This window comes from Lasiosphaeria miniovina (assembly GCF_030549165.1).
Source record: "Lasiosphaeria miniovina strain SMH2392-1A chromosome Unknown B0T26scaffold_8, whole genome shotgun sequence".
Classification (NCBI taxonomy): domain Eukaryota; kingdom Fungi; phylum Ascomycota; class Sordariomycetes; order Sordariales; family Lasiosphaeriaceae; genus Lasiosphaeria; species Lasiosphaeria miniovina.
Window position 1 is genome coordinate 2,847,719 of NW_026848227.1, and position 24,786 is coordinate 2,872,504.

At 55.3% G+C, this 24,786-nt stretch overlaps 7 protein-coding genes and 2 non-coding genes across 9 annotated transcripts; 3 read left to right on the forward strand and 6 right to left on the reverse strand.

The window, feature by feature from the left end:
- Window positions 1-107: 107 nt before the first annotated feature.
- Window positions 108-1,150, reverse strand: B0T26DRAFT_509411 (uncharacterized protein). The gene has a single exon (XM_060435416.1). The coding sequence runs from the start codon at window positions 915-917 to the stop codon at window positions 297-299; it is 621 nt and encodes a 206-aa protein (XP_060290576.1). The 5' UTR covers window positions 918-1,150; the 3' UTR covers window positions 108-296.
- Window positions 1,151-6,074: 4,924 nt separating this feature from the next.
- B0T26DRAFT_509451 (uncharacterized protein) lies at window positions 6,075-6,921 on the forward strand. Its single transcript, XM_060435418.1, has one exon. It carries the CDS (start codon window positions 6,198-6,200, stop codon window positions 6,663-6,665), a length of 468 nt encoding a protein of 155 aa, XP_060290577.1. The 5' UTR covers window positions 6,075-6,197; the 3' UTR covers window positions 6,666-6,921.
- A 684-nt stretch (window positions 6,922-7,605) lies between these two features.
- B0T26DRAFT_681359 (uncharacterized protein) lies at window positions 7,606-8,897 on the reverse strand (the record flags this gene model as incomplete). The annotated part of the gene is made up of 4 exons (XM_060440631.1): window positions 7,606-8,103; window positions 8,140-8,345; window positions 8,462-8,554; window positions 8,708-8,897. The coding sequence occupies 4 exons, from the start codon at window positions 8,895-8,897 to the stop codon at window positions 7,606-7,608; spliced, it is 987 nt and encodes a 328-aa protein (XP_060290578.1).
- Window positions 8,898-10,095: 1,198 nt separating this feature from the next.
- Window positions 10,096-10,167, reverse strand: B0T26DRAFT_t265. The gene has a single exon. It is a non-coding gene; the product is annotated as a tRNA-Gly (tRNA).
- Window positions 10,168-10,198: 31 nt separating this feature from the next.
- On the reverse strand, window positions 10,199-10,309 carry B0T26DRAFT_t264. Its single transcript has one exon. It is a non-coding gene; the product is annotated as a tRNA-Ala (tRNA).
- A 784-nt stretch (window positions 10,310-11,093) lies between these two features.
- B0T26DRAFT_509446 (uncharacterized protein) lies at window positions 11,094-12,979 on the forward strand. Its single transcript, XM_060435417.1, has one exon. It carries the CDS (start codon window positions 11,337-11,339, stop codon window positions 12,897-12,899), a length of 1,563 nt encoding a protein of 520 aa, XP_060290579.1. The 5' UTR covers window positions 11,094-11,336; the 3' UTR covers window positions 12,900-12,979.
- Window positions 12,980-13,363: 384 nt separating this feature from the next.
- B0T26DRAFT_732383 (uncharacterized protein) lies at window positions 13,364-18,498 on the reverse strand. Its single transcript, XM_060443109.1, has 4 exons — window positions 18,117-18,498; window positions 15,158-18,043; window positions 14,418-15,039; window positions 13,364-14,358 (listed from the first exon to the last, which is right to left on the reverse strand). The coding sequence occupies exons 1-4, from the start codon at window positions 18,378-18,380 to the stop codon at window positions 13,646-13,648; spliced, it is 4,485 nt and encodes a 1,494-aa protein (XP_060290580.1). The 5' UTR covers window positions 18,381-18,498; the 3' UTR covers window positions 13,364-13,645.
- A 395-nt stretch (window positions 18,499-18,893) lies between these two features.
- Window positions 18,894-19,765, forward strand: B0T26DRAFT_681362 (ribosomal protein S17-domain-containing protein; the record flags this gene model as incomplete). The annotated part of the gene is made up of 4 exons (XM_060440632.1): window positions 18,894-18,948; window positions 19,041-19,163; window positions 19,349-19,587; window positions 19,697-19,765. 4 exons carry the CDS (start codon window positions 18,894-18,896, stop codon window positions 19,763-19,765), a joined length of 486 nt encoding a protein of 161 aa, XP_060290581.1.
- A 1,920-nt stretch (window positions 19,766-21,685) lies between these two features.
- Window positions 21,686-24,704, reverse strand: B0T26DRAFT_864675 (DUF1750-domain-containing protein). The gene is made up of 3 exons (XM_060447794.1): window positions 24,452-24,704; window positions 24,114-24,380; window positions 21,686-24,046 (listed from the first exon to the last, which is right to left on the reverse strand). The coding sequence occupies exons 1-3, from the start codon at window positions 24,488-24,490 to the stop codon at window positions 22,109-22,111; spliced, it is 2,244 nt and encodes a 747-aa protein (XP_060290582.1). The 5' UTR covers window positions 24,491-24,704; the 3' UTR covers window positions 21,686-22,108.
- Between the last annotated feature and the right edge of the window lie 82 nt (window positions 24,705-24,786).

Sequence of the window (24,786 nt, forward strand, 5' to 3'; positions counted from 1 at the left end):
ACCCAAGACTCGTTGCTTTGGGTCGCTAATTCCGCGGCTTGAGTAAATAAGCCTGGGGAAGAAAGCTGCCAGATTCGATGGATGATTGCAATGTTTCCAAGGGCTTGTGCAACTCGGCACTAGTGTACTTTTAAATAGTGGGAACTGCATTCGGGGTATTTTTAAAAAATGAGACGGGTGGATGGATGAGCTGACACATGTGGTGTTGAGGGCTAGATCCTCCCGTCAAAGCCACGTGAAGAGCGCAAGGCCTGTGGTCTAGACAGTTGATTGCCTGCATCTGAGCGAAGGGCTAGTCATAAACGCACATGGATTCCTGGGTCATTCTCTGGGAATAAAATTGGGTTTCTCGCCAAATACCATCCGGCAAAGGACTCGGCCTCACCTTGGTTAAGGTTTCCTGTCCCAAGGTGTAGGTGTAGTTGGAGTGGACGGTTTCCATCGGGTCTGTTTCGGTGAGCCTGACAATATCGACACATGCCCCGAAGTACGAGGCAAAGGAAATGCATGCAATCCGCCTGTTTCTCGAGCGCCAGGGTCGGCAATCTGACCATGACGTCGCATACAATGGCAGCAGCCGGGCCTCTGACAACACGTCTTGAAACCTTGACCCTATTGCAGGACCTGATTTTCACTTCGGCATCTTCCATTCCATTGGGGATTGGGGTCCGAAACCTCGCTCGTGGCACAAACTTCGTAGGGACAGGGCTCGAGGAAAGAGCCTGGATCAACGGAAGGCTCTCAGCTGCAAATATTATAAGGTTCCAAGGCGCATTGTATTGTATTGCATGTACCTTCCTAGTCAGGTCGATCGTGCTTCCCTCCTCAAGAAGCGCGGATAGGGAGGAAGGCGGGGTGACTGCAGAGCTTCCAGGCTGCCCTCCCTGGACGATGAGCAACAAGCTTCCGGGTTCCATGTGATGGTTGTGTGGTCTGCCAGGCTGTCCCCTCGTTACCGCAGCGTGGTTGAGGTCAATCGAAGGCCATGACAATCAACCAACGCGACCATCGGGCCTTGAAACATGCATTGCTTCTTTGACTGGATGCAAGCTTTCAGACTAAACAATTCGATACCTACGTGCCTCTCACGTCCACTCGCATTCGCCATCGACCCATCGATCCATCCTACCTTACCTTGCTTGCTCTGTACATGCAGTGCCGAGTAGGTAAGGTAGTCTGGGGTCTGGGGCCTGGGCCCACATCGGCTGCTCAATAACCCACCGTTCGACAGGCCCGAAATAGCACATAGCTAAGGTAGCTGCCGATGGCTCTGGGCGGCACGGTGGCACGGCACCAAAAGAGGATGCGGCAACGGGCACTTATTGTTCTTGGTAGGTTGGTCCCATCGCCCATCAGACGGTCAACTTCCCCAGAATCTCCAGACGGCGCTGTTAAACCCAGTCTCTTTTAGCCTCGATGCTAGAACAAGATGCGACGGGAATAGTCATCGTCTCGCTGCCCCTGCTCTCAACATCAAATGCCGTCTCGACGTTGACAGACCATCTTTCCCAACGACGAACTTGCGACCGTATGCTTAAATCAAGGTTCGAATGGCATTGTTGGGGTCCTTTTGCGGTGGACTTGTGGGTTCGCCGGCGCAGTCACGGCGGAGAAGCGCGTGGCGTCACATCCATCGCCTCCAGAAAATGGCCGACCCTGGCACGGATAATAGATGGCGATCCAAAATGGCGACGGGGAGTTCACATTAGCGCACGAGGGGGTGCGGCCACTGACAGGCGGCCACTGTGCCCTCTTTTTAGCATGTGCCTTCACAGCACGACCCCCTCGACCATGTCGCGGCCAGAAATGCAACGCTAGGACTTCCTAGGTCTACGCTAAGCTCACGACTCGCGCTCAGCATTCGGCAGGTAATAATCCGGCAACCAAGCGACTGTTTCGGAGGACACATAACAACGGTAATCATGCTCATCGAAGAACGAGTCGGGAAGCTCGAAAGCGCGCGAGGAATGCTGGTGAACACGGGCTCCCTTGCAGTCCAAGCTCACAAGTCGAGCACATCATGGCCCATGGATGGATGTCTCGCCTCGGCACCCCCCCCCCCCCCCCCCCGGGAAGCAAATCCTCTGTCCCAAACACGGTCCCAATCTTGCAATCTCCCTCGGCGAAATACCTCGATACCGTTCCTAGCAAGGCCGCCCCTGAGTTAGCCCGCGGTCGGTGGCACTTTGTTTCGCTTCTGAATATTCCGTACGCGTACTGGCTTTTTGGGCATCATCAGTCCAAAACAGTCCGCTTCGTTTTAATAACGACAGGCCCGGCCGAGATCGAGCCGACCTGACGGGAAAACTCCTACGGAGAACATCCGGTCGTACACTCCGTCGGCGGTTGGACGACAGGCCCACAGCCTTTTGGCCTTGGGGCCCAAAAGTCCCCCCACATGGGGCGCGGTGGGCACAGCTGCCATGGTGTTCCCGCACCTAGCTCGAGATGCCCCCGGCACCCCCAACGGTGATTTAGTGTTCAGATTAGATTTGGGGGTTCCGTTTCGTGGCAACCCCCTGAGCGATTATCACACCAATGACCAAGATACCCCGTCTTCGTTATGGAGTAATGTGTGTACTGCATACGTATATAGCGGCGTCCCGCTCGTTGGCGACGGATAAAAATCCGGGGACGCGGCGCCGAAGACGTTGAGTGCGACTTTGTGTTGACGCTCTGGCAGGCTTTGGTCCCCAGCTCGTTTCTCTAGAATCGGTGCTTATTGTGCTGCCCAGCATCCAGTACCAACTAATAATCCACACGGCCGAGATTCGGGGCAGGCTGATTGGACATCCGTTTCGACTGGCAAGCCACAGCTTTGTTTGTCTTTGCTCGAGACAATCAAGCAATCAGAGACGCACGGCCCCCCAGCTATTACACCATTGCACCCGCGTCTCGCTTGTATTCGGAGTCCTACTATCCTGAAAGGCGCCGTGAGAAAGAAAGAAGTGCCAGTAGAAAGAAACGGACAGACTCAACTGCTCTGGCCCCCCACGTCATGTTGCAGGAGGAACAATGGGTTCCTGGCAAAGACAAGCCTTGCGCTAATGAGTCCGCTCGTGGCTGCTCCGACTCGAAGGGGAATAGGTAGGTAAGCATGTGTGAAAGCTACACTACCTAACTTGAAGCAGGCGATCAGGCCGCAACAACTCAAAAAAATTGGTATAGTCTCAAAGCCAGCAATACACCAGGGATGGGAACTAGATACCCGTACGTACAGTACGTGCTGAATGGCGTACTTGGGGACTGATGAACTGGACACATGTCGACATTTGTTGGCTAGCTGTTTGACCGGGCCTCACGAACTCGTGTTCACTAGCTGTGTGCTTAGACAAATCGAAGCAATAACAACAACTCGGCGACGTGCACCATGAACGCCAGCGCATGCTTTTGACAGTGACATCTGTCACCCGAGCTCTTTCCGGGGCTTTTCGTTCCCATGCGTTGGTCTTCTCGCATTGCCTCGCTTCTTCCTATCGCCTGGTTTTGGTGGTACCAGTGTACCCGTCCCCTCAGCTCATTCTCCACGGGACGTCTCTTCACGCAGTCTCGACGGGGGTGGGAAGCCGATGTCGATCAACTGCTTGTCGGACAACTACCTCTGTGACCGAAACATGTTTGTCTCGCCGATCCGCCCGAGGTTGGCACAGTTGGAGCGGTGGGGCTCGCTGCGGGATGTCGGAGCGAGACGCCTTGGCTTGGCCGACTCTTGACTCTCCCTATGGCTGGCTATAGCAGCTCCCAGCAGAGCTGGGTGCGCAAGCATCTCCAGCCTCGAAGTTGAAGTTTTGGTCCCCGAGTCGGCGACGCTAAACTTGCGACCCGGCCCCAGAAAAGTGACCCTTGCAGATTAGCCCCTCGATTACGGATTAGACACAGCCAGAAAGGTGCTCGTTCCCCACCTCGCCCACCTCACCAAGACCGAAGTGGGTTATGTGTTTACGAGGATTCCCTTCGCCTGTGGGTTGGGTTGAGGTTCTGTGGCTGCCACTTCCTTGTCTCCGCCCAATGCGGAGGAGGGGCCGGGGGGATTGGGGATGGAGGTTTCCGGGTGCTTGAGGCAGAATTTATTAGAATAACGTTTAGGTGTGCCGCCCGAGGTGAAGCTTCCCTAGAGTTGTTGCGGCTACGTGCGTAGTACGTACCTTCACCTGCTTCAGGAGCTGAGGTGAGGTTGCGGGGCTCATCATGATGGCTGGCAGCCCACACACACATCCTGTTCCAGCTCTACTCAGTAACAGCCCCCCCAAACCCTCTCTCGAGGTACGGACACGGTACGGATATCCGTCCCCACAAATGGCCCAGTGTCCCCTGCAGACCCCAGGGCATATTGCCGATTGCTGTTGCCAGTGAGTGATGCCTGCGCCGGTTGCACAGGCTCTGCGAGGGAAATCTCGATGTCGTCGGCAAATGACAGGTCGCATGTCACCGTAACACGTTGCACTCCACCAGCCAGCAGCGAACTACGGAGTACCTAAGGTACCTTAGGCAGGCAGCTGGCAGGTAGCCCCTGGGAGTGGAACGTGCGCTTGAGAGCCAGGGCCAGTCGTTTGCAAACGCACGGCAGATCATCATCCAAGGGGTCGGGAGTGGGAAACGAATGGCGCCATAGCTCATGCCGATGACCCGTCGTTTGCCCGCCTCCGTAAAGCCAGGCCAGACCGGTGCCCCAGTGGACGCCCCCGAGAGAGGGGCCCGACGCGTGGCGCCGGTTCGGCCAACAGGAGCTCCAGGCTCACCCGCGTCCCGGGCCCACTCCACTGTGGTCTTCCTGACGCACACCCAACTCAACTCCTTCGTTCCGGACATCGGGATTCCCTTCTGGCTTGTCAGCTCTCAAGACCCAGAACACCATCTCATGCGGCAACTCACCTCAGCCCGCCAGTTGTCGTTGACGTGCACTGTGTGTGATAGCCCCGTATTCCGTACTCGGCACACGCATCTCGACACGCCCACTTGCCTTGGCCCAGCCCAGCTCAGCAGGGTCATAAGCAGACGCCCCTGCTCTCTGGGTCTGGCCCTCCTCCGGGTTGTTTGTTCCTCGGTTTTTATCGACGCCTTCGGAGAATGGTGCAGTTCTGCCCACTGATGTCTCAGTGCTAGCATAGGCTAAGCTGGGTCCCCATTGTCTCCTTTGTCCTCCCCAATTTAACTCGCCCACGAATGTGAGCCACAGCTACCTACGTGCTAATTACTGTGTGTACCGCAGTACCTACCTACCATCTGCTCTCGCCGGACATGCCAAGCATGACATGCATCTCCAGCCATGGACGAGCCATGAACAGCAAGTTCACGCCCAGTCCATGGAGGTTTTATTTAGCCCTTTCTGGCCACACAGGGGGCGAGAAGCTTTTTGCTCAGCTCGTGCAAAAAGACCATTGTGCCTCGCCAGCTCAACAAACACACACCCCCAGGCTATCATCGAGTGGGACATCACCATGAGACATGACGCTCCCGGCCCACTGTTTTCCTATTGTTTTGGGAACCCCTCCTCCTCCCGCCCCCTTTTTCTGCCCCAGAATTGCAGGCAGGCAGGCAGTCCCGCTCCTCCGTCTTCAATCGAAGCATTGCGGGCTTGGGATTTGCATGAGCACACTTCTACCCAGCAGGCCTGTATCTCGGTGACCACGGTTCTGCGTAGCAGCGTTCGGTCACGAAGGGCCGGACTCCGCAAAATGGCCGTGCTACTCGAGATGGGGTGTCACGACTGCGGAACCCGACGAGGCGAAAACCACACGTGTGCTGTAAATTACACCGCCTCGCCGCCGAGAGATTGCCTCGAAACCATTTGTTTGGCCTGTCCATGCACGGTATGCTCTGTGCCTGGCTACCGACGTGCAGCATCGCCGGCATCACTACTTGCAGCCGTCACATCTACACGCAAAATGTCAGCCGCCTCTCGTGTTGCTAGCTGGCAGGACGAGCTAGCTCGTGCCTGTCACTTTCTGTGAACTTTAACAACACGTTGAGATACAGCTTTGGTCGATACGTGCAGCACGCTCCTCTTTGCTGGTCCCTTCGGGTTTTCTTTGTTTCTTGTCTTATTCCCCCTCCCATTTTCCAACTCTCCTCCGCAGCCCGCCCAGTCGATGTTCGCCCCTTTTCCCCACCCGTCATCTCTCCCTCGGGTCTTCACATAGCAACCGTGCAACAGTCAAACTTTAGTTGCACTGCACTACTAACACCTCCAGCTAGGTATGTGCAGTACTGTGTACATTACCTACCTTAGCTTCCTAGCTCTGTGCGCTGCTCCTCTGGCCCTTTCCGCCACATTGGGAGACCCCTCTCAAACACAAGCACACACCCCCCCGTTGGGAAAACACCTCAGTGGTGGCGCCCAGTATGAGCTAGGTTTTTTTTCCTCTTCTTTTGCTTTTTGTTTCTGTTTTCTTTTTGTCATCAAGATCGCAGAACCACCGAAACCGCCCTGCCCTGCCCTGCGCGCACGCCCGCCCGCCCGCACGAACGCACCAATAAAACCCGCCATGGACAGGTACTGTACAGTGCTATCTGGAGTACAGACTACATACACACACGCGCGCACACACACGCACACGCATACACACACACACACACACACACACACACACACACACACACACACACACACACACACACACACACACACAGGCACGGCCGCTTTCTCGACTTTTTTTCTCGTGTGACGACGCGAGGCGAACTAACACCCGCTCCCCCCACCGCATCCCATCCCATCCCATCCCCCACCGCGGCCGCCGTCCGCTCTCACAGACGCGTCCACCGTGCTCACTTCGGCTCGGGTCGGTTCGGTTCAGCTCCAGGTTGAGATTAAGGTTCATGTTCGGGTTCATGTTCATGTTCATGTTCAGGGGTTCGCTAGCGGGCTGGTCTGGCTGGTAGGTAAGTTAGCTAGCTAGCAACTTTGCTGACTGGTAGGTTGTCTAGTCTCGGTGCGGGCGTGTGCGTGTGCGTGTGCGTGGGAAAGGAGATCTGAGATCTCTCCCCTGCCACGCTTCCCTTTTCTTTTTTGGTAGCTACCTGACGTACCAGCAAGTCAGTCGCTCATTAGTTTGTTGCCGGGCCGCGAGCCCATGTTTCTCTGGCCTTTGTTTATCTTCTATTTTGCTGCTTCTACTGCTGCCTCTGGTGAGGCCTGTGTTTGCCCCTTTCTCGCTCTTCGTCTCTTTTTTAGGGACCGTTCTTCTCGTCTGCTTTAACTCCTGGGGCCCGGACTCCTTTATTGCCCTGGCGGTGGCTGTTTTTCTATCGACCGTTGCCGCGCGGTCGTCTGCAAACAGCGTTTGCGATATATAGATTAGAGTTGGTCACGAAAAAAAAAAGAGCCAATACCCGGCGGAGCAAACAGCGTATAGAAATACGTCCATGAGCATATATAATTTCTGCAGTGGGAAACGGGGATGTCAGGTCAAACCCACAGCCCGGACGTCATCTCTGTGCTCAATAGGATCGAAGAAAAGAGCCCCGGGGTTTTTCATATCTATACAGCTTCTCAAAGTGGCGATTGATCTAGAAAGTTGTCATACAATACACACCAGATACGCGAGACAACATGCCACTCTCTTTCATGACTGCCTCTTCCCACGTAAAACCCGTCCCTTGGTTCGTTCAGAAAGCAAACCACCGCTCCAGTGCTGTCCTTGCCGCATCCACGTCAGGCTTCGCTTCCCCTTCGGCTGCTACCCACGCAACGACGCCGTCGGGTCGGATCAGCAACGCACGGAGCCCGCATGTGTCCTTTGCGTCGGCAGCGAGATAGTCGACCCTGCCGGCATACTTGAAGCCTACAGCCACAACGAGATCCTTGAGCGCGGCCGCTGTGTCGTCGGTATCGCTGTCCCCGGCTGAGAGGCTGAACAGCAGCCCCCTGCCCTGCCCCAGGTATGCCCCCAGCCTCGAACGGTCCGACAGCTCAAAGTCGAGAGCGCTGCAGCCAACGCACGGGTGGGCACTCGGGCCCCCGGTGTCGTCGCTGTTGAGGCTATAGCGCAGCGATAGGCCCCACGAGCGGCCGAGCGCGAGGTTGGTGCCGTCGGCGGTGGCGAGAAGATCCGCCATGAGCGAGCGGACGGCGGCGCCGTGGACGTCGGGCGACATGGCGATGATCTAGGCACGCGTCCACTCGAGCACAGCGAGCCCGACCGGCTCGCGCTCCGCCCCGTCCGAGCCGAGCAGCGCCAGGGGCCCGTGGTCGTGGTCTGGCGCTTTCGAAGACTCGTGCCGAACTGTGGCCGCCAACTTCCAGCCGAGGTTCATGCCCTGCCCGCCGAGGGGAGCGTGAATGTGAGCTGCGTCGCCGGCAAGCAGGGTGCGGCCGCGGCAGTAGTTCGTGGCCTGGCGCGCAAGGTCTGTGAAGGAGGTGGCGAGGTGGAAGGTGGAAGGTGGTGATCTTGAGCTCCGTCTCGGGGATGCCCGTGACGCGCTGGGCGTGGGTTCGCGTGATGGGAGGCAATAGCCACGACACCCTTGCCCCTGAGAATAGTAACACCCAGGCTCTCGGCACGCTCCGTCAGAATCTTCTCGACGTCGTCGACGTAGACGATGCCGGGAATCAGGGCTGGGCCGGGGAGGCGGTAAGGAAAACGAGCCAAGTCAAGCTAGTTAGCGTTGAGCCCGATGCCGCCAAAGTGGCCGCCAAACTGGAACTTTCCGGGCGTTGTCTTGGAGTCGGGCCTCTCAGCTGGATCAAAGAGCTTGTTTAGCAGGCCACGGCGGTAAAAGGCCTCAACCGACCCCGTGTTGAGGCCGCGGAGGCCCAGGGGCTTGCTTTCCCAGGGCGACTCGGGCGTGGGATCCCGTTCCAGAACCAGCACCGACGCGCCGCCTACCGCGACCTCACAAGCCAGGAAGAGCCCGACAGGCCCAGCGCCCGCAATGACGACGTCGTAAAGCTCGCTCATTTTGCGGGACCTGTCTATTCCGGCATGTAAAAGAAGGTGAGGTTTGGGTGGGAGGTCGAGACAAAGACACTATAATTGCAAATCTTCAGGCACTTTGCATCTTGTCCAAGCATAGATCCAATCTTGAGAGAAAGGTAGGCATTATATGCAGATGGGTTAAGCTTGTATCACATAGCAGATCGGGGTCTGGGCCTTTCCCGAAGGTCACGTAGCTGGCTAGTGCGCGTCGCGGGACGAGTTTTTTGTACCGTTAATGCCGGCTGTGATAGGCTTTCCGCTTGATCGTGGCTCGGTAGCATCGTGGGGGGGGCGGAATTGGGAGTCGGTTGACCGCCGATTCCAGTGATAAAGCCCGAATTCCCGAGCCTGCACGGCGGCCTTTACTTCGGGTCTTGATAAAGCCCGGCAAGCAACCGCTCAATTCGCGCCACATTTCCGAGTCCGAAAACCCAGGCATTGCAGTCCCTCTAATAGAGTGAGAGGCGATTCGAAGCTTCGAATTCGGATTTTGCACCCGATAATCTTCAGTTTCCCCCAAAATGTGGTGAGAGTCTTGCCAACATCTTGACGACTCGAAGACTTTCAGGTCAAGATTTGTCTCCCGGTCGTCAATTCTGAAAGTAGGTGGGTACCTAATGAGACGTATCAAGGAATTGTTCGTAGCTGAATGTGGACACAATGGTGTTATAGGACGGCTCGCAACTCACAGGTACTAGATAACCAACAACCAACTTATAAGGTCTAAAGCAGCAGTTAAGTAGGCTCTGGGTTTCCATGTCAGTGGCACCTCAGCTCTTCAGGGTTCAGGATAATCACTCAGCTATGTTGGGGCGGAAAGCGTTGACACAATGAAGGCTCAAGGTTTCGCCAGATATGGGACATTAACCCCTTAGCCTTGTCTCGCGAAGAGAAAGGCAGAAGAGGGCGGGTCCACGGCGACATGGTGAAAAAGTTGAGTATCATGACTTGTGGTCTCTGGGGGTCATGGTGGCGGGCCACGCTTGTATCCACTCTATTATCTAGCTGTCCGACTGACACTTGTCTCGTTGGTTTCTTCTCGGCCGGACGCAACCGTTAGCTTGTAAAGCATATCAAAGATGCCTTGCTTGGTTGGTATCAGTATCTGGCAAAGACGAAGCACGATGAACAAACGAGAATAACAAAAGGAAAGAAGGAAATGGCAAAAAGAATGCGTATCTGCATCAGAAGGGAATCGAGCCCCTCCCGCAACCTTGGAAGGGAGGGGCCCTAACCACTAGACCACTGACGCGTGTAGATGAGCAGAAAATGTTTTGAAGATGTGGACAGGCTGGGAATCGAACCCAGGACCTTTCGCATCAACGAGCTCCAGAGCCAAGATTTGACCAAGAGAAGATGCTAAGCGAACGCTCTACCAACTGAGCCACATGCCCTTGTCTTGCTGTTGTTGAAGAGCGGTGTGTTAGTTTGGCTTGTGGATGACGGGAGGCTGGAGCGCGAAGATTTTGCTTTCTAGCGGTGGAGCTCGTGGCGGGTGTTGAGCGGGTCGGTGGTCAAATCAAAAGCGCTGCTGCCAAGGATAGCCGATCAAGCCCGACATTTTGCTCCGAGAAGCTTCCGAGGATTTTTTTCACATGTACGAGGTAATTAAGGTAGGTACGTGGGGAAAGGGAAAGAGCACGGCAGGTGCAAAGTGTCGGCCGGTGCTGCGAAATAAGGAAGTGCGAGTCTGCGCATCCAGTATCTGCTGGCTGCGGAGACAATTTACTGCATCCTGACGCTTCGCCGAGCCGCACGGGAAGAGACGATGGAAGGGGGCTGTGACGCAACTTGGAAGGTTGCCATTTGCCAGGTATGCGAGCTCGTGCGTCTCACGTGCAGCTTGATCAATCAATTGTTCCGAGAGCCGGATTTTATCCCAATCGGGGACTGCACCAGCAATGATAGCACCATGCAGTCTCACGCACTTGCCCATGGGGATTCAGAGGTGTTTTGGGCTAAGCTATCCGTCGTCCAACCGTGAGCTCTATGTACTGACAGCCGGTCAAGCGTCGTGTCATGAGTAATACCTCTGACCCTCTTTCACTGGACATTCTCCAATACTTGATTACCATAATCACGGCCATGATTATGCCGTCAGCACACCTACACCGCCGCCGCCAAGACATTTCTTGAATTCTTCCTCCCAAGACCCAGATGCCCGTATTGGCATGTCTGCAGCCCAAACACATTACACACTGTCACTCGCCATGGCCGAGTCGGTAGCTTCCGTTAGTCCATTCGGTAGTTCAGGTCAGCTCCTACTCGCTGGAGGACAGCCTCACCGGACGCCACCACTGCCCGATTGGGCAAAGGAACGTTACCAGTCCGATATCGTCTTGATTCTTGGGCCCAATCATCGTCTGTCGCGACTGCGATGTGCATCGTCAGCCCTACGGTGGCGCTCTTGGAGGCCTGAATATGAGTGGTCTGCTATCGGTTTGTATGTACATTAACCTATCTGTTTCTGATAACTTGAGTCTGTTTCATCGATTTTCGATTCGACTTGAATTTTGCGGTAACTCAGCTACCTACTACCTATACCCTTACCCATCCACGTCGGCCGCCTCCTCCCTTTCTTCCACCATGGCCTATACCGGCTTCTCAAAGCTCCAGCCGTCGCCAGTTGCCATGGACCGCCATCGTTTCTCCCGGCTCGAGCTGGCACTCATAACACCGTTGCTGGCTTTGACGACAGCTGTCGAGATATACGCAGCCGTCTACATGGCGCAACACCGTAAGGAAGCCGTCCAGCCACTTGCCGTTGTGGCATTATCCTGCGCCAGTCTAGTGCTGCTCTCGGCCGGTTGCGTTATATCTCTGCGATTATCACGGCATCGGCCAGAAGACCCGAGCCGTCGCGGCGACGTCGAATCCGCCCCCGGAGCCCGGCGGCTGCAGATATCCGCCCCGATCCCGATTACCACCCCCCCGCCAATGAAGCAGACGACGTTTGATTCCAAAGGCGTCTACACCGTCGTGCCCGGTGGCTACAGGCATCCCCATCCACAGCCACATCTCAGCGTGGCCGACAAGCTTTGCCTTGCGCTATTCAAGCGAACCCCCAAGCGCGGCCGCGGCTCGACATTCACATCAGAAGATGACGGCCAGGCTCTGCTCTCCAGCGGGAGCGAGCGCTCCTCGGCCGACATGAGCGAAGAAACAGCTAGCGAAGGGGGTGAGGGGCCAGGGGGTCTGTGGAACTCTGTCTTTGAGCTGGCCGCCGGCGACGCCCACAGCAAGCTCGATCAGCGGCGGCGCCGGTCTGGGTTTTGGCACAGTGCTACTCCCCCCCAACGGCAGCCACGACACGAGGCAGAGTCCGAGGGTGCCCCCAGGCCGGTAGATAGGTTGTGCGACGTGACGATCGTTCTCACGAGGCCCGACGCCACGGCAGCTCCCTCTGCCCCATCATCCAACCTCAAACCCGCTCGTCCCGCGATGCAGGACCCGCTGCGATCCCATCCGGTACAGATTCTCAGAGTCAGCAGAGACCCCAGCGTGCGACAGACACGAAGCACCCAGACCCTGGCATCACCGGCTGTGCAAAAGAACCGAGAAACCGCCGCCGCCTCATATTTGGCTAACAACAACACCCCGCGCCGGCCGCGATCCGCCGAGCCCGGCCCCGACCGGTCCCGGCTCGGCTACGACCTGGCGACGCTCCAACTGTATCTCGACCGGACGGCATCCGACCTCAACAGGACAGGCTGGATGGTTTCGGCAGCGGCAAAAACACAGGACAGAGCTTCGCGGACGGCTGCTACCACCACCACTCCAGCGGGGGGAGCTCCTCGGGCGGCCCTTCGGCGGTCGCGAAGCCCCAGCCCCACCGGGTCCGAGTCCGAGTCCGGGATACAAAGGCCAACAGACCTCAGGGCTGAGTACCGCGACGGGGTGCGGGAGGAGGCGGCGCCGGGCAGAAAGGAAGAAGCATCGAAGAGGTTAGATGGATGCTCTACTGCTGGGGAGCGATGGAAGTGATACCCCTTTTATGGACATGATTGACACGCTGCTATGATTTTTTATCTCATGATTTTTATGATCTAACTACGTACCTATTTTTATATCCCTTCATGTTTCTTAAAATTATGTTCATTTCAATGACATCGACAGGCATGTTGCATAATTACGAGAAGTGAGCTCAGTACTTACTCAACTGGGGAAACTCGGGATTCGGCGGCTGTAGATAATTACCAGATACCAGTTCACTGCCGTTGTGTGTGAGGCTTAAAGAACCTTGATATCCCTCCATCATCTTAACACCATACCAGTGGAAAGTAGATAGTCGCCGCGAGGTTCTCTTAAAACAAAACAGTATACTCTAGTCATACCTTTTAATTTGTAATACGTGGTGATGGGTATGAGCCATTTCACTTTGTGATAAATCTGACTGTGGAAGTCCCTCCCTGAGCAGAGCCTCATTGAAGTAGACGAAACGAAATATACTCTAGTCATAGTCTCTATACAACCAGTGGTTTATTACCTTAACATGGCCGAATGCCTATAGTGAACAGTAATGATACTGGGCATTGGAGGCCAAATTACAACTCTTATTATTCGTTCACACATAATTCATCTCCAAAGCGAGGGGGTATCAGATCCGCGCCATCCCATCCACCCAAAAGTACCCAATCAGACCAGACCCAGACCCAGACCGCAAAAGATATGCATCGCATACTCAACATGCTCCGCCCTTACTCCATACACAAATACAATGAACTAATTATTTACTTTTGCCGGGCCTTTACTCCCCTGGCCAGCAGCCGTCGGTGCAACTCGCTCACTACGTCACTCCAGGACTGCTGCTTCCTATCGCTGGCTGTGCCTAGGACACAGCCGCCAAGCTTGGTGGCCAGGAAGTCCTTCATCTTGACAACATTGAACGGTTCGCCGTAGACGACACGCGCGTCGGGCATGACGGCAACCTCGATGGCCTCGCCAGCGACACCCGGCACGCTCTGCAAGGTAAGGACGACCTCAGCGCGCGTCTGGAGAGGCACAAGCAGCAGGGACGAGCGGATGGCGATGGACGCGTCTGACGTCTTGGCTACCGACGTCGGGAAGGAGAGGTTGAGCAGGCGGACGTGGCGGGCCACCGCGTTGGCCTTGTCCCACGACGCGCTGACGGTGCTGAGCAGGCGACTAACGCGTAGAGCGGACGAAGAGGGCGCCATCATCATCCCCCGCACGTGGTCGCGGATGCACTGGAGAAAGAAGTCCTTCTCTGGTGTCGCCGGCAGCGGGTTGAGCTCGCGCTTATCGGCAAGGTACCATAGATCGATGCGCGAATCTTGTTGCTGTTGTTCCTGCTCATCCCGCTCCTGGAATAGTGTAGTGTCAAAGACGAGCTCTATTTCACGCCTGTAGCTCATCGAGACAACACTGCCCGAAATTCCTGTGATGGTCCAGCCGTGCTGTCGTTCAATCTCGTCCGTTCGGGCTGTTACCAGTTAGCTAAATTTTCCTAGAGCCTTTGAGAGTCGTTCGTTGTGTACTTGCCTTTCAACTTGCTAATCTCGGTAGAGCTCCACCCTCGGCATTCCTCTCGGATTTTATCAGCCTCCTTGATCTCTTCGACACACTGTTGTTTCTGCTTCGTAAGCGTGTCGGTGCATTTCTCAGACTCTTCTAGATCTCGACGAAGCTCCTCAATCCTTTTGGTCTTCTCGGCGATGCTCTTCTCCGCCGAGATGAGGTCTACGCGGGCTGCTTCAAGCTCATCCGGGTCGCAGTCGGCGAGCTCTCGAGCGGCAGCCTCGAGATCCTCATGCTCTCGCTCGAGCGCTTCGAACCGCTTGACCATGTCTGGCAGAACTGATGAGAGGAGCTCCTGCTGCTTCGCCAGGAGTCGCTCGTCGTTGTCCATGCCCTCCGAGATCTTGAGCAAGCCCTCCTTGAGCCCGTCCTGAAGCTTCATGCGCCACTCGTACCACATGGCTTTGCTGAGGAGCCGAGCGTGCGTCTTGACGTTTTTGAACTGATTGTCCATAAGTACCCTAACCTCGGGAGTCGCAGACATGTACTCGCGAAACAGAGGCGGGTTTTCCTCAAACGTCTCGGTTTCGATCTCTCGCACAATCCTCCGGCCCTCGGAGATATACTTCTTCAGTTCGTGGCAAGACTGCAATACCGTTAGCCACTCTCTCCTGCGATTTATGTTTAGACCGCCTTACATGTTGATACAACTCCAACATTGGCACTGTGCATGCACCGGCGACTACACAACTCTCTAGACTAACATCTTCTTTCCCGTCTGATGAGGCATTGCTGTCTCGCGGTGCACTCGGAGCAATTGTATGCCTCCGCTTTGTCGTGTTGAGCTCCATGAAGCGGATGCTCGTCATGTTGAGGAAGTCCTGGAGGTGTATACGTTCTCCATCGTCTTCCTCGTCGCCTTCAGCCTCGGGGGCGTGGGCGGTATGCCCGAAATCCACAGTATTGGTTAGTTTATCATCGACGTTCCGGAAGCGGCCTTGACTCCGGGGCGTCGTTGCTCTACTGGGAGATCCGGCAGTTGTCGGCGTAATGGTGTTGGCATCCGCGGGCGCTGTGCTCCTCAGGCCGGCGCGTGTCTTCCGACCTGTTGTGGTTTCCGCTTTGGAGGGGGGCGACTGCAACCTGACATTTTTCACCGGACTGCCTTGATGCCCCTTAAGCCGTTTCACGCCGTCCTGATTCTCCGAGTCATCGTCATCGTCTAGTTCAGCAGGCCGTTTCCCGAGCAAGCCTTTAGCGCTGCCGACGTGTAGGCTCTTGCGACCCCATAGTACAGGTTTCTTGGGACTAAGTCCCTGAATCCTCTCCCTCAGGTTGAGTGTGGCGTCACCCTCGTCCTGGGGCCCTTCAGCCTCTCGCTGTAGAATCTTGCGGCTGTCTTCCTTCTCTTCCTCGTCCAGCCGGTCCCTATCAATTTCGGCCTCTATTGCCCGAGGGTCTGCAAACACGACGGCACGGCGAGTATTGTTCGCATTGCTTGGAATGAAACTTGTCGCCGCGTCGCCAAGAGATGTCCTGCGGTCGAATATTTCGGCAACTCGTGGGGATCCCAGTCCCGACCGATCAACACCGAGCCCGGAAAGCCGGCGGCCCTGAGGAGTCAGAACCACACGAGGGGTATTGAGCCCGGTGTTTGGGTCCTGGTGAAAGAGCCTTGATTTGGAAGGAGAGTGAGGGGTCGTCTTTGCTTTGCCTGAGGACTGGCGCCTCGGTGAGTTGGATCGACTCCCTATCATCGCTGGCGGCGTCTTCAGCGGAGATGGCGTGCTTCGCACGGGGCTCCTGCTCGGCGAAGGAGTTCTGATAGGCGAGCTCGATGCATCCGCTACAGATCTTGCCCCCGGCGAGGTAGCGCGAGGTAGACTACGGCGAAGGCCTTTGCCTTGAAATGGAGCCCTTTCGGGACTGCCATTTTCGCCCACGACTAGAGACGCGCGACGTTTCGGAGACGAAATTATTTCAGTCGATGCTGTGACGGAATGGTCTGGCGCGTCGGCCTCTTGCGCCATGATCTTTTTCGCTGCCGACCTAGCCTCAGGAGTGGGTGCGGCGGCTTTGATGATGCCGCCCACAGCCATGGTCATATCCATCCCAAACGTCTCATCAACACCTGCTTCCTCCTCGGCTTCCGCCTCTGTGACTTTTCGGATTTGTGTTGCGGTTTCCAGCAAGTCTGCTTCGTTTCGTGTGGCAATCGTCCGCCGACGGCTTTCCTGCGCACTGCTTTGGAAGATGTTGCCCGGCAAAAGACCCCCAATTGCGGTAGTCAGCTCCATGGACATATCCTCATTGCCGTCTGTGTCAAATTGGCTCCCGTCAGAAACCCTGCCATGCTGGATAACCCCAATTGCCGCCGTGAGCTCCATGGTCTGCTCGCCAAAAGACATCACATCCTCAGATGTCTCCGGCTGGGAGCGTGTCCTAATCGACTTTCGGCGCGTCTGTGCTGCTGGCTTTTGGATGATCCCCCCCAACGCCTTGGTCACATCCATTGACATGTCCATATCCATTTCCTGGTCCTGGCCCTGGTCCTGGTCCTGGTCCTGGTCTGGTGACGTGTTTGAGCGCAGAATGCCCCCAACTGCGTTGGTCATGTCCATGTCGACGTCCATTTCCGTCTCCATCTCCATCTCCATATCGGACCCTTGATCTTCTGCTGTAGGACTCCTATTGCGGACAGGGCTGGGTGCATTGACTTCTTCAACTTCCCGGATCACTTCAGCGTGAACAGGGTTCTTTTTTCCCCATCCCGCAAACCCAGCGATGAACTCTTCCTCTTCGTCTTCGTCAGGTCGCTGGGTGGCTGCCATGCGGGCTGCAAGCCGGAGATTCTCGTCGAGATCTCCGCCAGAGTCCATGCTGAATCTGGAGCGGGTGGACGCCACTGACGCCGAAGTCATTTCCTCTGCCTCAACAGTCATCAGGGTACCATCCTCCTCGTCCGAGTCTTCACTGGAGTCTGTCATTTCCTCTCCGTGGATCGAGGCGACATCATCAGCATGTTCGAAGTCGGAATCGTACACCGTCGAAGTGATGGTATTGTCATCATCTGCGTCTTCAAAGTTTAAAGTCGCCGCGCCAGAGCTGCGCCGGCGTTTCCTCTGGTGGAGTTCCCTCTGGTCGGCTGGAGACTCGGGGACTTTTTCCTCCACGTGTTCCTGAGGGGGAGATTGCGGTTCTGACGCGTCTGGGCCAGATTGCTCCTGTGGCCGTGGGGCAGGCGAAGGGGCGGCCACCGAAGATGCGCGGCGCGTTGAATCGGTGGACGTAGTTGAGTCCTGCATGTATTCTATCTCATGAAAGGTGTGCAGCGTCGCTTCGGCGGCGAAGGACACCCTGCGGTTGGCTAAGGACTTTCTGCGAGCCTCTCTGCGGTCATTGACCTCCTTCTCCATGACGGCGCGCTCTCGCTCCTCACGCTCACGGGCAGCAGCCTGCTGTTCCTCTTCGGTCCGCAGTGCCACCTTGGTCCCAGCACCTGCCCCGTCATTCTCGCCGCTGTCTAGGGGGTGGGTGCTGGTTTTGGGTGCATTTGACTGCTTCGGCTTGTGAGGAGGGATCTCTGGAAGTAGGGGAATCGTCGGCTTAAGAATTGACCGCGGCGGCGGCTTGGATGGCGCGGCCAGAGACTAGACAAAGCAGGGTCAGTAACAGTGTTTGCTTGATCCATCTGTCGCTTTGAGTGGGGGAGAGGGGACGTACAACTCTGCGGTTGCCGGTGCCTTGCTTAAGGATGTCGAGCCCGCCAGGGCCCATGCTCTTGCTTCTCGACGACTTCTTGCGACTGGCGACTGCCATAGCGCTGCCCAGGTCGACCGTAGCATTCTCTCTGTCGGCCGATTTCCTCGTCGGTGAGCGGCCGCATATCGACTTGCGCGCTCTGCGCGTTGCCGGAAGGGTGGCCTCGGCCTGCGACGGCATTTTGGCAATGGTGATAAAATGCGCCAGATCCTCTCGCGGTAGCATGAAGTAATCGAGTTAATCGCGACATGCAAGAGCTGGCTTTGACGCGACGGGAGTTGGTGCCGATGGAAAATAGCCCACACTGGGGAGTTCCTGCCTGCAAACACTATGCTTCAAGTTTGGTACAATCTATAACCAACCATCACGCTCGTACCTGCCAATTCAAGGGCGGATTGGAGGGGCAAGTGGCTGTTTACATGCACCCCGAATCTGATTGGCGGCCCGGTCACTGCAATGTAAATAACCCGATTTTCTAGCCCCACTTAGCTTAGCTCACTCCCAATCCTCCAGAAGCTTTCTAGTGGCTGGTGAGTTCCCACACACTAGCCTCTGCCAAGCATTTCCGTGCACAAGGTCGGTGGGCTAGTGTGGCTTGACCTCTCACACTTTTTGATTCGGGCCCCAAAAAACATTCCCCAACTAGCAAAATTCGTGACCGTGATCTTTAACCTTCGACCACCACCACCACGCACTCGACGACAACCAGCACATCTTGGGCCATACCCGACCAGCAAGATGGCTACTGAACTCAGCGTCCAGAACGAGCGCGCTTTCCAGAAGCAGCCTCACAGTGAGTTTCCATTCCAGGAAAACAGAGATGGCGACCGCTGCTGCACCTGCAGCCGACCATTTTGAGGGCATCGACACTGACACTTCAAAAAGTCTTCCTCAACAGCAAGACCAAGGCCAAGTCTGCCCGCCCGGGTAAGGGTGGCCGGAGATGGTACAAGGACGTTGGTCTAGGTTTCCGGACCCCGATCGCCGCGATTGAGGGCCAGTATATCGGTACGTACGAAAGGATGCACGCTCCCACCCAGCCGTCCGTGAATTGCAATCGCTCGAAACCGAAAGAAAACCAACGACCAGCCCCAACCCCGCGACATCATGGTGGAATGGATTATCACAGCAGGGGACGGCGAATGCTGGAGCACGCGCAGAATTGCGATGGACATTGGTTGACCGTTCTGCAGACAAGAAGTGCCCTTTCACTGGCCAGGTATCAATCCGTGGCCGTATCCTTACCGGCACCGTCGTGTCGACCAAGATGCACCGGACGATCGTCATCCGCCGCGAATACCTCCACTTCATTCCAAAGTACTCCCGTTATGAGAAGCGCCACAAGAACCTTGCCGCCCACGTTTCGCCCGCTTTCCGTGTTGAGGAGGGTGATCAGGTTACCGTTGGCCAGTGCAGGCCTTTGAGTAAGACTGTACGTTTTTATCCTTCCCGGAACGAGCACCGCGCATTCAGAGACAAGAGTTGCCGGCTGGCTGCCTCTGTTCTCTCCCCCGGTTGAGACTAACATCGCTACCATCTAGGTCCGGTTCAACGTTCTCCGTGTTCTTCCCCGTACTGGAAAGTCGGTCAAGAAGTTTAGCAAGTTCTAAGGGTTGGGCTTTTTTATTGGGGAATTTAAGGCGCAGTTGCTTTGGGGACTTTGAGCTTAACAGAATCGGGACGGCCGGCAGGGAAGCAACTGCTCGAGCACAACATGTGTCATAGAAGCACTTCTGAATCAAAATCCGCCAAGTGAACTTTGTGAAAACAGTTCTGCGCCATGGTACCATTGATGCGGAGGAGTGGTTTATGGGTTGACCAAACACTCGATGTTCAGACGGTGTTGTTGTGCCAGACCAACGTCGATTCGTCCCTGTCAACCATGAACCCTGGAAGTCAAGCTCCTCCTTTATAAAGCCAATGTCAAGGTAGTCTGGTTAGGAAATACATGCGAGATCAGATAACCCATTCGTTGTCAGTGCCATCATGACATTCCATGAAGCCATAACACAAGATTACAGCCCTAGATATAAAGGAGGATAGAAACATCCTTCCTCTCTCGTCCAGTATACATATTATATGGGATATGCATGAGTTTGGCCTTCGTCCTATCAAGCATTCGACCGACCCAGACCATATTCTCTTCCTTCAGGTAGTTATATTCAAGGAGCTTCACTTTGAGATTGGCTTTTCATCGAACCGCCCAAGAAAGGGCTTTGCACATTGAGTTGACGGACGGTCGCGAGAATCCGAATAGGACTATACAACATGACGATATATACAAGCTCGTCACTACCAACCTGAAGAAGCGACCCCTCCCGTGCCTTGAATATCTCCAGCTCCGCTATACAGTTCAAACTATCATAGCGGCCCAAAAAGCCGCCGGCGCCCTGAGAACTCTCTTTAGCGGCCCACCTCCGGGGAGTATAGTTGGACTAAAACTCGATACTATACGTATGCCGAGTGAGTGGGAAGAAGATTTGGACGAAGCTGAGAGACTTGGCATCTTGGATTATGCCTCTCAGGACAAGTGGAGACTAGCAATTCACGAATACGAATACCGGAAGTTTCACGGATTGTGGGGGGAGGAAGATGTCGAGAAGGAAAATGTCGAAGAGGGAGATATCGAGGAGCAGGATATCGAGCAACCCTGGCGGCCACCAAACTCCACCGCACAGGAAGTAAGAGGTGAATAGGTTTCACCTCTTACAAAGGACTCGAAATCAAGCCATCGTCAAGAGCGTGGCCTCACTCTCCGGCCCAAGAATACTATACTTACCGTCTCACCAAGTATTCAAACAGTTCTAAAGGCCAAGCGGAGCCCAGTCACAACAAGCCAGCAAACGCATAGACAGGTCTCGCTCATGGAGGAGAACCTTCGGCCAACGGGCCGTTGAATACCGTGATAGCGGGCACATACTCGTTCCCTAATCCATCACACACCTCGCATACCCGTAGATATCATTATTGCAGATTTGTAGCGTTCTCTATAGTGTAGCATCGACAGCTACACCGTTAGCCAACACCTAGATACATAGTGTTTCCTCCGTTTTGGACCCTCAATTGTAGGGTATGTGAGTGAATAGTTACCATAGGTAGAAGCTCTCGCAGTTTCTCACAAACATATAAACATCTCGTAAGAGCTTATCAGATTTCCTCAAAGTCAGCTGACTATCTTGGGTATTTAGAGGCCTAACACGAAGCCGTGGAAGCTACAGACCGTGACAGGGAATTCCGGCCAAGAAATGAGCAGCATTCGCCATTGGTAGTGTTTACAGCTATGGCCTGTACTTTAACTCTTTCGGCGAGGTACTGTCAAAGGGAGACCTGCCTCGAATGCATTGGGATTCAGCAGGCCGAACTAAGCAAACGAGTATCTGCTTGTTATCGCGCCATACCGCAACACAAGGCTAGACTGAACAATACGACATGGCAAGTAAATATCTGCCTTCTACGGAGTACAGAGTACATTGTTATATTTTGAACAATCCTAGACCGATGAAGCAGTCGTGTATCACATCAGTGAGTCACTGGAGAAGAAATCATGATATCGCTAGCGAGAACACTGCAAAAAAGAATCCGGGAGAGAAAAGGGGGTTTAGATATATTCGCTTCCATTGGGAACCACCATACATGGCTAAATGGGCCGACTTCCAGCCTGTCCTCCAAAGTAAAAAGAAAGTAAGCAAAGGTAAAAGAAACTGAAAAAAGTCTCCAAACTCGCATCTCTTGGGCCCCATAATACCCAGCCTCGTTCGTCCTTAATCCGGTTAAAAAATAGTTCTTCGCTGGTAATCATACAACAACCTCCGCGCCCCTCCCCCTAGTTTTTGCGTACCATCGTCAGGCGAGCTACTCTGAATAAACGTGTCCTACATCTCATTTCCATCGGCAGGTGTGCTGGCCCTGGACTACTCAACGCCGAGAGAGGGATCGACGAAAGCAGAGTTTTCCTACATCACATTTCCATCGGCAGGCGTGTTGCCTCCGGACTGCTCAACGCCGTGAAAGGCATCGCCAAAAGCTGAGTCTTCCATATCCATATGCAAATCGCCGAGCCCGCCAGCATCAATACTGGGAGGATCATAGCCCGCTAGAGCATCACCAGCCGTGTCGAGGTCGCCTAGTGAGCTGAAGTCATTGTTGTCGGCATCAAACGCCAAGCCATCCGCAGGAGTGGCAGCAGCCGAAGCAGGCTTGCTACCGTGCGCAAGGCTGGGACCGCTGTCGGCAGTAGCTGTATTTGTCTCTGCGGCTGTTCCGACAGGCTGGTTACCTGCACTGGACCCCATTGGGTTGCTAGCTGATCCGGGAGATACGCCCCCTTTAGGCACCACAACCCAGTCATCACTCCCAGTACCCTGATCTGGACCGGTTGTAGTACCTCTTGCAGCTTCGGCATCCTCCATCTTGACGTCCTCGCCAACAGCTGCCGGAGGTTGTGATGTTGGGGCTGGTGCCGCATGAGGCGAGGGGACATTGAGGTTAGCCGGGGTGGCGGCGTTCGACGGGAGAGCAGATAGATGAGGCTGGGGGGTCGGGAAGTTGTTTATGGGTGTTGAAGTAGACGAGAAGCCCGTGTGCATCTGGTCAAGCAGACCAGCCGCCGTGCCGCCCATATCGATATCCGAGTCTCCTACCATGACACCGCTATTTTGAGATCCAGCCTGGGAGGGTTGTCGAGACATTGAGGTAGGCGGGAGAGCGGATTCGGCCTGGGTTGGAAGCGACTGTGCTACGGGTTCCGGTCTTGGTTCCGGCTCCGGTTCTGGTTCTGGAGCTGGCTCCTGGTATCCGCCATCCTGAACCCGGTGTACGTCGTGCACAACGACAGCTTGCTTGCCAACCACCTCTTCGACACTCGCGAGGATATCCTCAATACTCTTGCCTTGTCTCTGATTCCCGTGGCCCACTCCCTCATCGTCTTCCAGCCTCCCTTCAAGTCGCCAGATCTCTGGACCAGTGCCTTGGGTGGACGCCCGAAGCTCCTGCTCAGCCTGGTTGATGACGGCGTTCCCTTTAAACTTCGCAAGCTGCTTGTTGTGCTTCTCCTTCATTTTCTCGATTTCTTCTTTGACCGATATTGTCTTTTCTTGCACGCGCTTGCGGAACTCTTCTGCCAACTCGGGATCGAGATGACCGGTGTATGGCGTCTTGGGTCCGTCAGCAAGTGCATCGCTTCCTTGAGCCTCGAATATCCCTTGCGTAAGCGAGCCAAGCTCGCCTCGCCGACCCAAGCCGAGATCCGCCACCTCAATCTGACCAATTTGATATGGCGACGAGAGTATTTCTTCCATCCACTCGTGGTTTTGCTGATATCGCGATAAACTAACCTCTCGCGGACTGAGGTGATCGAACAAGTCGCCACGGGAAGTATCCTCGTCATCATCGAAAGCGCCCTCCATTGCCTGATAAGGTGCGCCCATAACCTGGGGCGGATGCGCTTGCCCCTGGCCGGGTCCAGGACGTCGCTGTCTAGGCGTCGGCCCAATGGCCGGGCTGGGGTTTGGCGGATAAGCCATGGCTTGAGGAACGTTGCGGGCTGGCATCGGGGCAGCATACATGGACTGGCCACGTCCGGGAAGCGGTAGATGGGGCCAGTTCACACGGTCTGAGAGCATAAACTCTTTTCGAACAATTTGACCCAGGTGGAACAGGTGCTGCCTGATATTCATTGTCTGTTGCATGGGTGGTGTGGCTGGAATCATGTTGACGGGCAGCCTATCAGCTTTCTCGCTCGGGCCGTAATGGATAATCCAGAGGTTCGGGTCGACCTGCGGAACATTCTGAACCGGCACTTGGGGAGGCATCAGGCGGAAACGTCTCCTGGAGTGGACAGTGAATTGCTCTCCTATACGGAATCCAGCTTTTTGATAGAACGCTTCAAGATACTGCGCCAATAGTTAGTTGCGCTCCTGCTCAACCCACCACACCTGCTACAAGAGGACGTCAACGTACCAAGCCGTTTCCCATCTCGTTTCGGTACGAAATTTCGGGCCCAGCCCAGACATATCCATCGCTGGCATACTCGACACTCCGGCGGGCTGTCGGTTGCCATGTCAGGAAGATGGTCCCGTCGGCTGGGCAGTCGAGGTAGGTCCAGTAGAAAGGCGCTGTGTCGCGGGCAATCTTAGGGGCAGAGAGGAGCCATTTCGTTACCTCCGGGGGATCAACCCGCGGCATCAATGCATAGCGAAACGTCGATAGCAGATGGACATGTGGGAGCTGTTGCGCATCACTGTCTTAGCATGCGACGAGAATGCGCGCGTGCGAGTGCATGGTGGCGGGGAACGTACAAGGTCCCCATGGACATTCTGGCTCGGATCACCAGCCATTTTTTCTGTTGACAGCTGGCTTAATTATGTCAAGCAATTGATGCGATCAATGCGACTATTTCAGCCGACAAATCGACCGCGGTGTTGAGATATATTTTAGACTGTTGGGATGGAGAGGCAATATGTTCAAGGGCCGGTTGAGGAGAACAGCGGGCCTCGTCGCGACTCTGTGATTTCTGACGTTTTTGCGGTCGCGCCTCGATGGTTTCGCGCCTGCCTTGTCACAAAGACCGGAAGCTTGCGGCTGGCTGGCCGAAATCAGGTGGACCTCTTTCCGGCGGTCATCCAATCAGCAC